Consider the following 15497-nt stretch of genomic DNA (forward strand, 5'->3'; position numbering starts at 1 on the left):
CCTCACAACATCTGTACATGTCCCTTTACAGACACAAGTGAAAGACGTCTTGATAAAAATCGGCAAAGGGTGTCATAAAGGGGAGATTTTTTCAATATCTTGCACCATTTGCAAGATTTGAGCCTACTTCCGGTTGGAGTTCCTAATTCATGTATGATCAATGTTTTCTTTCTTCCTGCATGTAGTATGTAATAAACAAATACATTACACATACAATTAATTATAATGTCAGTGATATATAGTGTTCATTGAACAAAACACTCCAATCAATAAAGATTCATATTAGACTGGAGAAATGTTCTTTACCATCATTTAACCATGAAACAAACGCCTGTGAGATATACAACCCCTATATACAAATATATGGTGTTGGAATGTGTAACTTGTAGGATATGATGTCTTACTTTTTAAAATTTTCAACACTTCCAGTGTACCTCTAAATGGCAATGTTTAGTTAATATTCAATTAGAACTAACCAATCTGCACAAAATTTGCAATTGATCAGTGAAAACAGCATCTTTCTAGAGATTATGGTATCCGAGAACTCACTGTCGAAAGGATTGGCCACAAATATATAAACGTCAACAAACATATAAACTTTCCTAGCATTTTACTATACGTTTAGATAGCAGCCCTAATCAAAAATAAATACAGAATATACTAGATTAGTATTTACGTATGTATACAAATCTATAAAATAAAAATTCGAAAAAGCATTCTATATTCTAAAATTTGTATTATTGAAGGAATAAGATACAAGATTATTTTCGTAACCATAGTCAAGCAGAGAATGCTTCAAAAAGACCAAACTGGGGATCGAAGCCAGGATCTTCCCATTATAAGACAAACTTCTGATATGGTGTCTCTTTATTCGGTACATCATACTTATCTATTCGGCATATTAACCAATTACCCCCACCACCAACAACAACAACCTTATGAGCCTTCGGAACGCCCTTGTATACGTACTTAGTCCGTTAAGATCGATCAAGGTGCGAAGTTTGACTAAGATCGTATTAAATGAACGTGTGAGTGCTCTGTCACTGAGCTACTGTGTTTTCACAAGATCACATTAGCTTCATCGATCATGTACAACAGACACTGTCCTTATGATACTGATTTCTAAGGAGTTGGATTTCAAATACAAAACCTGAAAAAATACTTGATTGATTACTGTCAATTTTGTCTAGGAAATAGAAGGTCGAAACTTAGGAATCGAGTTCGATGTTGATGGAGGCAGTGGTCGAAGTGAGACGGTATGCAGTGGTATGCCATACCTTCTCTGGTTTTTCAGTGATGAAAAAAATGAAATGAAATCTTTAAGTTTTACCTCCCACGGTTATGTCGGTTAGGCTAAAAGGGACGGTGATAATGAGAAATGAATGAAATGGTTCAATGAAGAAAGTGGAAGGAAACGGGAGAACCCCGAGAAAACCCATGAGCACGGTGTTTGTCCACCACAAAGTCCACACGGCGCGAGCTGGGATCGAACCAGGGACCCCAAGCACTGGACGTGAACGCTCTACCACTGAGCCACCGAGCCCCCCTTTTTTAGTGATGAAGACATACCACTTCTGGTTTTTCAGTGACCAAGACATACCGTCACTCGAGAGTAGATGCTGAATATCTTTAATCAATCCATTTTTATAAACAGTAATTGACTAATAGCTTTGCGCGTAAAAAGATTTTATTTTTTATATGAAATAAATTCTAAGTTGAAAAGACCGACATTTTTGTTATCTCTTCCCTACCTTTTGTTTTTAAAATGAGGTATCTTTAAAAATTTCATCCAGTTTATAGTTTGATGTGCCATATTGATTTTTTCTTTCTTATCTATAGTATGTGTCTTCTTGCCTTATTGCATATAAATGTCGTGTTTTGAGCATATGCGAATTTAGGTGTTGTCTACTGTGTGGGTGGATATTCCGGGGATTTGGAATACCCCTCTGTTGAGTAGTGGGTCCGAGAGTTTTCCCGCAGGAAATTATTAGTATAAAGACTCGGTTTTTTTGAGCATTTTCGTGTATAATTCTCTATAATACAACATAAGGGGATATTTTTGTTTTAAATCAGAATTTGTTGGTGGGGATCAAGGTTTCTTCATGTACTCCCTCCACCCGTAACTACATAGAAACTTTCCAATGGTTTTCATTCATTATGTAAACAGAAATGCAATCTTTTAGGCAACATATCCTCATTGTATTTCAACATTTAGATAGCTGGTATGTGGAGTCAAAATCGTAATAAAACATACCGCCTCTGTTTCTTTCTACTTCGAACACTAGAGAGAGGTGATCCATCCAGTTGACCCCAAGATATAGAAAATCAAAAATCAGTTCCCAATATAATCCTATGTAATTATGAAATGTAACTATAGATACCATCCTTGCTTTATAGATTACTCGCAGTTCTATTAAGATTAGCAGGTTAGTATAATACTCAGGATACAAAATAGTATTCTATCTGTGAAGTAGAATGTTAAAATGAAACTAAATGACCTTCTACTCTATAAATCTAAAGAATTAATATTATATATATATATATATATATATATATATATATATATATATATATATATATATATGTATTCATTCATCTTCAAATATGCTTAATTTAATTTAAGATAAAATAATATATTTAAGCCTAGTCTCGCTACAATTTAGTTTGTTAGAGAGTTTGATTTACCAAAATTCAAACTAAACTTCTTTATGTGGTGTGCACAATGACACTGCTACATGTTCTTCTTCTTCTTCTGTTCATTAAGAAAATCAAATGAAAATCGAAAACTTTAATTGACAACTTCCTATACGAACTAGCCGCCCTGCTGATGCTGAAAGATAGCTGTTTTAGGAATAACGGTGGAACGTACATCGTTTCACCGACTTTCAAGGCTGAAACAGTCTTTTTAATTTACCGAAAGCTGTACTCCATTCATTCGGAAGTTATTTACGAAACTAATTTCATCAAACGGAAAGAACCTTTGTCGCTGACTGTACGATTATATGGAAGAGTGAAAGATAGCTGTTTTGTAGCAAGTGATTTGCAACATATAGTAGTATACAGCAATGTGGTTGTTTCTAAAATCCTTACAGAAACTCCAATCATATTAATTGTATAGCAACGTATGATTCACTTACCTAATAGATTCAGCAGCCGTAAAACAACAGCGGAGACAAAGTGTAGCCAATTCTCACTTCTAAAGGTTGAACATTGAATGACAAATTCGTACCATGATAATAGATGTGTGTGATAAGATGACGAGGTGTCTGAGAACAAAATCCAAAGTAAATGGTTACGTAAGGCAAGTTTAACTTGCATTTCAAACACTTCGTTATCATTTTGTCATGATTACAGGAAAAGAATTCAACTCATCAAGTGGACTTTGTTACGTCACAGTCTCATATGCGTTACTCCGCAGAGTATGAGTTAGATATAATTTACCGGAACTGATAATGCTGTTCTAAAAGGACTTCCTGAAGTCTTGTTAACAATATTATAAATAAAACTAAATAAAAAATATATGTTTCACCTAATGTCTTTATATTACACTGTGATACAACATATCCGTAAAATATTGCACATGGACGCCTGTATTTAATTGGGTGATATGTGGTTAAATACTTCCCCAGTTGAATGTGAGTCAATACCAAATATGCCGTTTACTCACTCCGGGAATAAACGTTCTAACCATTTTGGTAAATATGAGCTCTGTACGTGCCAATATCAAGTTGATTTCTCACAAGTTTTTAGTATATATTACACAGTAAGGTCCCAGCTTATTAAAGTAACTAAACCTTCAAATACACTCAATTCAAAATGTCCGCTTTTCTCTAAAGGATAAAGTCCTGATACACTCAATACTATTGTCTCTGATTCTCTGACGAATCCAATGCTTCAAGTGCACTTAACTTAAACTATCCCAGATTCTCTAAAGAATCCAGTCCTTGAAACACTCTTAAATTCAAACAGCTCCTGATTCTCTAAAGAATCCAATCCTTATGCACTCAATTCTTACAGCCCCAAATAAAATAAAGAATCCAATCCTTCAATTCACTCAGTTCTAACAGCTCTTGATTCTCTAAAGAATCAAATCCTTCAAAAACGAATTCTAACTTAATTTTGTTCCGAAACTTTTGAATGAAATGTGTTTCTTTGCTACATAGGTACATAGCTATCCATTGTTATTAGAATATATAAAACACTTACATTGGAATAAAACGGAAGGAGTAACTCTGGACCATTTACGTTTAGTATCAACAGTAACGAAGCCTGGCGACATTCTCAGTCCTCAGATAGTGAATATATAGAAGACAATCGGCGATAGATACCTTCAGGAAAGTTGTGTTTAAAAATTTTATTAATTGACCGAGAATTGATAGAGGGGATGCTAAATATCAGGCAGATTTTTCGTATTTTTTAGTTTTATGTCTCATGGTTACGCTTTTTAGGCTAAAAGAGACGATGAGAAATGTATTATAATAATGGAAAAAGGAGTGAAAGGACAACACATAATACCCTTGCCCTGGACGGGATTGGAACCAGTGGCAGACAGTACATGTGATCATCATCCCAATGCTTTCAATTGTTTGACCATGCAAGTTAGTGTTAGATGGGTGTGATGGGCATATACAGGGTTTGTACGTAAACTAATGAGACTGGACGCCGTACGGCGCTCCAGTCGCCAGCAGCGCACTCCCCGGAGGGGTGATTTGTGGTCGTGGTCTAAGCTAAGCAACGCACTGGGCGGCAGTCGGGTCCGACGCGTGAAGCAAAAGCTGTTTTTGAGTTTTTGTCACAGCATATTTTCAGGACAAGTTTATGAACTGTTGTTTTACACATGTTGAAGTCCTTGGCGATTAATATTACACTCAAGGGACGGTTGGAGTCCAGGAGATTTTTCACTTTGGCCTCATTTTTGTCCAAACCACTCGTTGAAGGGCGTCCAGATCGCTCCATGTATTTTACGGTCTCCCGTACGTTCTTGAACTCGCTGAACCACCGGAAAAACTGGGCTCTTGACAGTGCGTCGTTTTTGTAAGCTTCCTTGACCAAGGAAAGCGTCTCGGAAGCGGTTTCGCCCAGGTGAAAGCAAAGCAGCTTTTGCGCCACGCGTAATCCTCACTATGTCAGAGCTCGGATGCGTCTACCGCCCGGTGTTTTGATTAGCTTAAAATTCCCAACACAAATCCGAGGCCGGGGAGCGTGCTACTGGCGACTGGAGCCTCGCGCGGCGGCCTGTCCCATTACTTTACGGACGAAACCCTGTATTATTTGTCATATTCTTTTAGGAGGCTAAAATGCGAAGTGAAATATGTCTGGAAGTCATAAGCGTTCTGTTGCCTCCTAGTAGCACAATTGGTAGGCCCTATGTAACTTGGAATTTGGTAGTAGTAAACATCGAGTTGAAAAATACGTTGGCCTATAGGTGAAAGTTCATCCAACAATTTCTCGTCATTCAGCCAACGTTTCGACCTTGCGCTCCCAATCTCAATTTGACTTCTTTCGTAGGGGTTACGCTGGCAAATCGGCCAATTACAAAATAGGGCCACCGTTGGCCGTTGGCCGTTGGCTACTTTATTATTTCCTGCTGTGGGACCTAGTGTCTGTATTGCTAGAGCATGACAGATCACCAGCCGCAAGTTAGAAGTTTACATGCATAACAATACTCCACTAATTTCTTCATCTCGATGCAACAGTTGTTCTCTTTAATATCGTCGGTTAGTTGTGCGCTTCTTCTTCCTCTCCTTCTCTTAGTTTCTACTATACCTTTAATCCCATCCCTAATACAAGACATTATTAATTCTCAACTAATTACTCAACAAGTTTCTTGTCCGATTTTTTTTTTTTTTTTACTTTTTTCAGTATTGCGTTTTTTTCTTCTATTTTTTCTAGCACTTTCCTATAGGAGTTTCATTTTATCTAACAACTTCTTCTTCATCTTCAAATTTACAAACTCTTACTATATCGCTTTTCAGTAATGTAATTCCATAATTCCAGTAAGTTTTGTCTATATAGTCTCATCTTTGCTTACAAAGGATCTAAACAGAAATCAATGCATTCATCAACGTCAACGTCATATCACGCATCCAATAGGTCAACTTCGATACCTCATAACACAGTGCATAGTTCCAGAAGCAGTGTTTTAACGATTTTTAAGCGATTAAAAAAGGAGGTTCTTAGTTTGACCTGTACCTAGGTATATGTATATGTATGCAGGTACGGCTGTATGCGATTATATCGAGAACAGTTGGTCGTATTTTGATGCGGTTTTCACTAATCGAATAAATATTTTCCAAGGAAGATTTATACGTATAAAATATCTTTCTACAAATAATAATTAATTAAGTATAAAAATAATTAAATATTTTTGTAAAAAATCTGTAAATCCTGAAACACCCAATGAGAAAAATTTATCCTAAAATATGTTGCAACCAGAAATTCAACGAAGTAAGAAGGGTTGCACATAGTCAAGGGGACAAAACTAGTTTTAGCCTGTTTTCCTCAAATGATTTAACACAGGTCATTAGTTATAGATGTTTAGCTCATTGGCGATGTAATGACTGTTTATACGCAACTTTTGCGAATATAATATCCTCTTTTTCTGTGATTGGTCACTCAATACGAACTGCATCTTGGAAAAAAATTTCCAGAACGAAAAAGATTGTCTTATTGATTTTTACTATGTATTTCATATTTTATATGTCTAAATATTCGCGCAGCCTAACAATGAACCTATAGGGCAGCGTTTCCCAACCGGTATGCCGCGGCACACTGGTGTGCCGTGAAGGGGCCGCTGGTGTGCCGCGAGGAATGGAAACAAAATTATTAATTTTATAGCAATCCAACTGCTAAACGTAGGGAAAAATGTATATTTGTATTTCACATTACTATGAACCTCTACTATGAATCTACAATTTTAAGTTCCATACCGGGTTACTGTTCTGCATTTCTAATGTTGAAAAAAGTATTTGTTATCATCGTTATGACCATTATTGCTTCTTTATTGTTGCAGACTATTTCGTAACTTGAAAATTTAAAATATCATTCAATCCTCTCGACAAATTACCTACACTTGTGTTTTAAAAGTAAAAGAGATTTGTTTGTTCGTTCGTTATTTAGTGATCCTCCTTCTTAGTAAAAGGTTGGATACAGTTTTTGAACAGAAAGCGTATTTTTAAAAACCTGAGTCCAACATTTCATTGCAATTTTTGTCTATTTTAAAATTAGAATGAAAAATAAGCATAATGATTTACCACAAGGAAAAACAACTTATAGAGCTTTCTTCTCTGCGAGGAAGAGATCAATAATCACAGAAAAAATACCACTGTGTTTTATATTTACAAATAATAATATCTATAAGTGTGTCGCGAGAATCCAAGTAACACCCCTAGTGTGCCGCAAGTTGAAAGAGGTTGGGAAACGCTGCTATAGGGTGTCACAATGACCGATAGGTGGAGCGCTTACATTTGGTTTCAGGAGTCAGAGGTTTGATACCAGGCCATGCGAATTATTGACGGATCACACTGAGAAAAAAATTGAGGAAGAAAGATTTAAATATGGGAACAAACAGGAATATATTCACATATGCAAGGTTACAATTGGAAAAACAAATGATCGCACAACATCCATATTCTCAGAAAGATTGTGATTTTGAGAAACATAAGAATTAAACTTTTTCAAACGAACCTTTCACTTGAGAGACCTCGGTTCGATTCCCAGCAGGAGTTCATGTGGTTCGGAATCCACGTTATCAGTAGGTCCCTCTTGTATAGCCTCGCAACTGCAAGAGACGTTGAACTCAAAATCAACTAAACTCAAGAGTTACATTAATATACTGTTCTTCAACTTTTAAAAATAGCTTTAATGTAAAATGTATAAAATACATATATTCAATATTTAAAATTTTATCATGATTTTTATTTTCTAATCAACCACTAAAAAAAATGATAGTATTTTTAAATGATCTTATATGTATTTAATTTCCACTTAAATTTTGTACTCACCTAATATTTTACTCTAAAATAACTTTTCATGAATAGCAAATGTCAGAATAAGCAGGGGTAAAAGTACTCCACCTCCAAAAAATATATACGACGTCTCCTAGTTCCTAAAAAAAAAAAAAAAAAAAAAAAAAAAGTGCAAAGATAGCCAGGGGGACGGTGTGACATCATGCTGCTATCTACTGTCCCTCTACCTTTTCACATCCACTTTTACCCTGAGGATAAGTATTAAATACATGATGTAAATTCATTTTTAGAGCACCCTGTAGATAAAAAGTTTGAAGTGGTGGGAAGAATTTGACTTGATTTTTAGACTTAGCAGGATACAAAATAGTATTCTGTCTGTGAAATACGAGTAGAATATTAAAATGAAACTAAATGACCTACTACTCTATAAATCTAAAGAATTAATATTATATATATATCGCACACCTGCTGAAAGACTGTTACAAGTCAAAAATACATATTTATGGAATTTGTTATTCTATCAAAATAGGTCCCTGGAAAACTGGTATTTCTGCCATCTAGGGATTAATTTGTTTAGTTATGTTTCTGCGAAAATACCACCAGGTAGAGCTCGATTCCATCTATATATTCTCTTTTGAGTGATGATAACTCAAAATTTCCATTTTTTGAGTTGTAACATTCCACCGGGTGTCCGATATATATATATATATATATATATATATATATATATATATATATATATATATATATATATATATATATATATAGTATATATATAATATTAGCATATATTACCCGCTTCTCTGGGTTGAAATAAATAATCTAAATGCACATCTTTGTATGTCACTGTTCATCTCAACGACCCCAAAAAACGTGGATTCAGCACTAATATCGGTCAGTTTCGATCATTTTTAAATATCTCGTCCTCCCCTCCCCCAAGTTGTAGGTTTGAATTTGGATTTAAACGGGATCGAAAGTATCACTGTTCATCTAAGGGACCGAAAAAACTATAAATTCGACACTGATAGAGGCAATTTTTATATATCTCTTTTTTCCCCTCCACCAATGGCGGGGCTGATTTAAATCGGATCGGAAATGTCACTCTTCATCTGAATGACCCTGAAAACTATGGATCAGACACTAATATTGGTCATTTTCGATCATTATTATATATAGCTCCCCCTCCTCCGTGCTGCGGCACGCGGCATCAGAATTGTCACGGTTAATCTCAGCTTCTCCTAAAACTATGGGTTCGACACTAATATTAGTCATTTTCAATCATTTTAAAATGTTTACCCCCCTCCCCGACTATCAGGGCTGAACTTGGATTGCAACAGCATAAGAAGTGTCACCGTTTCTCTCATCGACCCCGAAAACTATTGATTCAACACTAATACCGGTCATTTTTCATCATTTTAAAATTTCTCTCCCCTTCCCCCTTCCCTACGTTGCATCGTCAAAGTGAATAGCCTAAAGTAATCACTGAATTTAAATTCATGTATGTTGAAACTTTGATTGAGATCGGTCAGTTGGTTCAAGAGTGATGAAGTCACAAAGGCAGTCATTTTTATTTTTATTTTTTACATATATCTTTCCTTCGCCCTCCCCTAGGTTGGCTTGTCAAAGTGACAATAAAAAACACCCGAGGCCCGACCCTCATATATGTTGAAAATTTGATCGAGATTGGTTGGATGGTTCAAAAGTTATTAGGTTTTATTAGTTTTTATTCATACGTCCTCCTCCCCTCCCCTAGAAACTACAATTAAAGTGAAATTACAAAAATGTTTCCAGATCCGAACCTCATGTATCTTGAAAATTTTGATTGAGATCGGTTGGATAGTTCAAGAGTTATTAAGTTACAAAAATAGTCACTTTCAGTCTTATATAAATTGATTTTTATATATCTCCCCCTTCTTCTCCTACCCTACGTTGTTCTGTCAAATTCATGAAAACGTTCTCAGGCCTGAACCTCATCTATGTTGAAAATTTGATCAAGATCGGTCGAGTAGCTCAAGAGTTATTAAGTTTTATTTTTTTATTCCCCCTCCCCCACCCCTCAATTCTACCATCAAATTGAATAGCCTCAAACCAACCCAGCCTCGAACCTCATCCATGTTACAAATTTGATAGATATCGGTCAGGCGGTTCAAGAGATTTAGAGTCACAAACATAATGATTTTCAATTATATATATATATATATATATATATATATATATATATATATATATATATATATATATATATATATATATATATATAGAGAGAGAGAGAGAGAGAGAGAGAGAGAGAGAGAGAGAGAGAGAGAGAGAAAGAGAGAGAGAGAGAGAGATTGAGGGTGTAGATGTTAGTGTATTTTTAATATGTTAATTAATAATAAGTAAAGTTAAATTCAGAACTTTCATTTATTAAGAAATTAAGTAATTACTATAATTTCAAACATATGTAGTAGCCAAACTATATTTTGGATTTTAAATACAAACATCAAACATATTCTTCACCTCCTTCTCGCCTTATTGAGAAATTCACAAATAAGGCTCCTTCTGAACTTCCGTTACATTTCACAAAATATTTTTTTAAAATAAAAGAATCGAAATTAAAACTCTATTTGTATGGTCACATACAGAATAAAATTACAAAAGTTTACAATTATTACTTGAAATTAAATCTGTCATCCATTTCGAACATTTTAAAAGGACGTAGTTCATAATCTATTGAAATGTCATTTCTTATCAATAATATGAAACGTTGCAAATAGTTGTAAACTTCTATAAATATTCTCCAAATGGAATTGTATACAAACAAAGCTAATTGTGTTAAGTCTAACAAAAAAAAAAAAAAAAAATCTTGAAAACAGCTTTTATTTGGAAAAGAATATGTAATAATCGCTTTTGTTTGTTGCAGTGGTCTGTCTAAGCAGCTATTCAGTGTAGTATAACAAAAGATGCTTCTCTTATATGTTAAAAAAAAAAAAAAAAAAACTTTGGTAAGGTGAGTGTAGGGAGCGCCGAATTCTACTTCACCCCGGGCTCCGAAATATGTAACTACGGCTCTGATCACTGTTTCATTTTGTCTGCAGTCGATAACGATTTCAAGTGATAATATCTTTCATCAGTAGCTACTTACGATGTTCTCACTAGCGTATATTAGATTTTCCTGACTTGAATTCTTTTCAAAAAGAGACAACTGTTAAGAAATCTTTAAGCCAACGAATTCATATCAATGTGCATTTCATTATGTTTTACAAATGTAAACTTACGGAAACATAGACCTCACCATTGAATTTATCATTAAATTCTACCCCAATTTGATATATTACATTATCTCCTTCCTATTTAAAAAAGTCGAGTGAGATACAAGATGGCCGATTTCAAGATGACGGCCATAATAAGAATACCCTCAAATAGATGTCTATTTCCTCCCGATGTTGGTTAATGTGTTTTTGTATGTCATTCCATTACCTATTTTACAAATAAAATGAAATTTTAAAATTTGAAACATTGTTGCGGCTTGCTCTGATCAATCAGAAGTTTTGGTCACTGCGGCCGTCTTTGTGGACAGAAGCACTTTAAATTTGGCTTGATATTCCACGTTTCTCTGCCAAGTTTGGTCAAGAAACTGAATTTTGACATCGATAGATTTACTTGTAAGAGACGAAAACTATGAAATACTGGTACAGAACCTACTTGAAAAATTGCGAAAAATGAAATGAAATTTTTAAGTTTTACGTCCCACGATTATGCCGGCTAGGCTGAAAGAGAAAGTGATGATGAAAGATGAGTGAAATGGTGGAATGAAGAAAGTGGGAGGAAACGAGAGAACCCCGAGAAAACCCACGAGTACGATGTTTGTCCACTACAAAGTCCATACGGCGCGAGCTGGGAGCGAACCAGGAACCCCAAGCACGGGAGGTGAACGCTCTACCACTGAGCCACCGCGATGATATATAAAAAGCAATGAATTTATCAGTGAGGAACTGTATACTGTACCTACTTTTGGACCACAAGCGACTAAATAAACTTTTTGTTGTGTGACATTTTAGATTCAAGTAGGGGTTTCTATCTCCACTTGTCTGGTCACATTGGAAGAAAATATCGAATCGAATTTTCGATATCGACTTGTCTGCATGTGCAAGTGCAATGTGGTGGGAAATACTGCGAACTTGAAGTACGAAAATTGCTTGAAGACTTCAACACAAGAAAGGATCAAGAATCGGTTAAATACTAGGTGAAAAGAGTTTGTGCCCTTCATAGATAGCTTCGAGGAAGAGGTGATTGGGCACTATTTGAAGACTGTGCTCTAGTTGGGCGTCTTTTATTGTGGCAGTTTTTTGACAGTTCAGATAGCGTAGAACGATAGAAACATGGTAGTGTTGAGTAATTTTCCACCACCAACGGAGGGTGTTAAGTTGGAGCAACCACTAACGTCTGTTCACGTGAAGAATAAAGATATTGGAAAAGGAACTCTTTACATTACTGAAAGGTATGTTGTATCAGAATGGATTAGTTGGCCTTAACTGAAAGTTCGGCATAAATTCTTGCAACTTCCACTATTAGGTTACAAAACACACAGGTTAGGGTAAGGGTTAACTTTATAACACCCGTTGTAGCAGATATACTTACTGAGAAACGAGAAATTACACAATTAATGGTTCTGGTTTACTTTAGGCGCACGACGAAAATTTGGAAGATTTACAGGTGAAATTGAATACTTTGAATGAAAAGATGTATTCATAAGGAACATATTTCTGCAGGCGACAAAATTTTATACAAAGTAATACAGCTGTATTTCAGGTTTACAAATGTATGGTTACTAGTGTAAAATCATTACAAGTGCTTTACAATGAATAAAATAATTAAGTACATGTGAAAGATGACCCTATTAGATGTTATTTTCCGCCGGCGGTGTATTTCTGCACATTGTACAGGAGCTGTATTTTATGTTTACAAGTGGAACGTTAGAAGTGTAAAACCATGATAAGTGCAGCTATTGTTTAGCTTTGGGGCGGTAAGATTTTTAACCGACTTTTTTTTTTTTTTTTTTTTTTTTTTTTGCGATATTCTATTCACATTTGGTTAGGTTAGATTAACACATAATTCAGACAGTATTCCTGAACGAACGTGAGCGAGTGAACGCGGGTTAGAGCCCCGCAGGGCATGTTGTCTTCGTTAGTGTTGGCCCCCCATTACTAAACAATTACCACAAGTTATAACGAAATATTGGATAGGTTAATAATTACCTGTACCTTGGGTAGAAAGTGCTCATACATAAGCGCTATACCATATAGAATGTTAATTTAATAATAACAAAAGAAGAAGGTTTTTAATATCTGTAAGATATTAGAGAGCAATAGGTAGTTCGTTGCTATGTAATTGTTTATGGATACCTAATTCTCGTGTATGTGCACGACAGTGTGAATGACAAATACATTAAAAGTGTATCAACTAATAAACCATTTAAAACCGTTCATCTACTTTATAATTCTGATAGAGAAGGTGAGAATAGTGTTATATACATAATTATAAAAAAATATTTTTATATGAAAACAGTTACTACCACTGAAGTTCTTTATATCATCGATCGAACCAGGTTGACGACTACCCTTGGTGAGTCGTTATAAAGTGCTATTGAAATTCGCATGTTTGCCAAAATCCACTTTTACAATGTCGTCGCTTACGCGTAAACCCACAATCGCTGACGCGCCTGCTCCCTTCGTACGTTTCCGCTCGGGACCACCGGCCTCGCCCTACCTCACTCGGTTAGCTAGTATTTGTGTTTTTTACTGGCCACCTAGCGTAGGTTGGTTTGTGCTTTTGCATTGTAGTTTTTCTGCCGTACATCCGGAAACCGTATTTATACGCAAATCGAAGAAGAATGTAATTTTTTCGACAATTATCTCTGTTGGCCCCCTTGAATTTTATCTGCGGGAATTAAGAGTGAGTGAAGATCAGGTTAGGAGAATAGTTAAGAAAATGCTTGTTATTGTTGTTTTTGATGTAAGGACATTATATGTCGAGGGGGAAGGGTCTGTTTTGCGGAGATGGTACACTTATGATTTATGGGAAAAGCAGCATGGAAATGGAGCGGGCAAATTTTTACTTTGACTCCAACTGTGACTTCTGTTAAGAATTATACTATAACTACAAGGGCCACAATGTTACTATACGATGTTAAGAATTATACTATAAGTACAAGGGCCACAATGTTACTAAACCTATAAGAACCGATTAAAGTCACAGTTGGAGTCAAAGTAAAGACTTGCCATGGAGCGTAAATGACAAGATTGTGACATATTGTGTTTGAGTTTTATCGAGTTGCACAAAAATTAGGAGTGTCAGTTGTTGAAATTGAGTAAAAGGCATGGTCTGCTAAACAGACAAACAGTTTGTCGTAAATGTGGTAACGAATTGAAAAGAAGAGGTACATCTAATCAAATCTTATTTAGTATATTTTGGTAGCTGCTGTTTTTTTTACTATCGTTAATGCGTATACCCACCGTCGCTGACGTGCCTGCTCCTCCCTCACGTTGTCACGCGCCTGCTTTTTTTTTTTAGTGTCCACCTAGCACAAGTTGGTTCGTGTTTTATGCCATATGTCCACACACTATTTCAAACAATGATCACTACTAAGTGAGCCAGGGTCGCAACCTAGTATTTTGGGGAAGAAACTAAGTAATATTCCGTTTCTCCTTTTTTTTCTTTCGTTTTTCTTGTGATCCGGAGATACAGCAGTAATGCTGCGCTCGGCGCCTTCGCATTTCGTACTCGTTGCTCATTAGATACATGCGTAATATGTGTTATCCACACTTTCCGTAAAGCATCTATTTACTTAACATGTGCCATCTTTATTTTGTCTGTGGCGATTTTGCAAGACATAAGTATTGCAGTCAAATTAATCTATGCCTTTTATTTACTTTAACATTGTCCCTTTCCTGTTTAATTGTCTAAGCTTACTATAAATGCTGTTGTTATTAATGTGTTGCAGAATCATTGTCATAATATTGAGTATTGAAGTATGTTTGCTTAATATTATACAAGTGTGTATTTCTATTATTGTTTCTACGATGCATATGCCAAATTGTCACTATTGGGTATATATTAAGTAATGGAGATGTCATTTTGATTTATATTTCTGGAGAAATTTTTGTAGTTGTACTTCCATATTTGGCATTAATTGTCGAGAACCTTATTAATTATAATTGCGGTTTTAATTGAGTATAATTGCGTCTCCGTTTAATTGAGTACACTTGAGTCTTAACGACGATTATCATTATAGGCGGAAATCTACAGACAAGTCTGTTGATTAATACTAAATATTAAGTGAATTATTACAAATCTTGGCGCAGTAAGAGAAACTGTTGCTCCCTTGCTTATCTAAGAATCATTTCGTAGGCTTGTGTCACTTCTTAAATTCGTCTTGAATTGTTTTCTTACTGGGTACATTGATTATTACCTCCTGTAATTTGCTGTAATTCAAACATTGGCCTCCGTGTTCTGTATCTGCCTGAGGAATAAGTAATAACTAGTTTGCAC

At 35.4% G+C, this 15497-nt stretch overlaps 1 protein-coding gene across 1 annotated transcript in view; it reads left to right on the forward strand.

Moving 5' to 3' along the window:
- Positions 1-12081: 12081 nt before the first annotated feature.
- icln (chloride nucleotide-sensitive channel icln) overlaps positions 12082-15497 on the forward strand; it is a 36814-nt gene continuing 33398 nt past the window's right edge. Inside the window, exon 1 of the mRNA XM_081768463.1 lies at positions 12082-12447. Coding sequence (XP_081624589.1) covers positions 12329-12447 — 119 coding nt within the window. The 5' untranslated portion in view covers positions 12082-12328. The remainder of the gene's footprint in view (positions 12448-15497) is intronic.

The sequence above is a fragment of the Thermobia domestica genome, chromosome 8 (genome assembly GCF_964235325.1).
Source record: "Thermobia domestica chromosome 8, izTheDome1.hap1.1, whole genome shotgun sequence".
NCBI classification, from domain to species: domain Eukaryota; kingdom Metazoa; phylum Arthropoda; class Insecta; order Zygentoma; family Lepismatidae; genus Thermobia; species Thermobia domestica.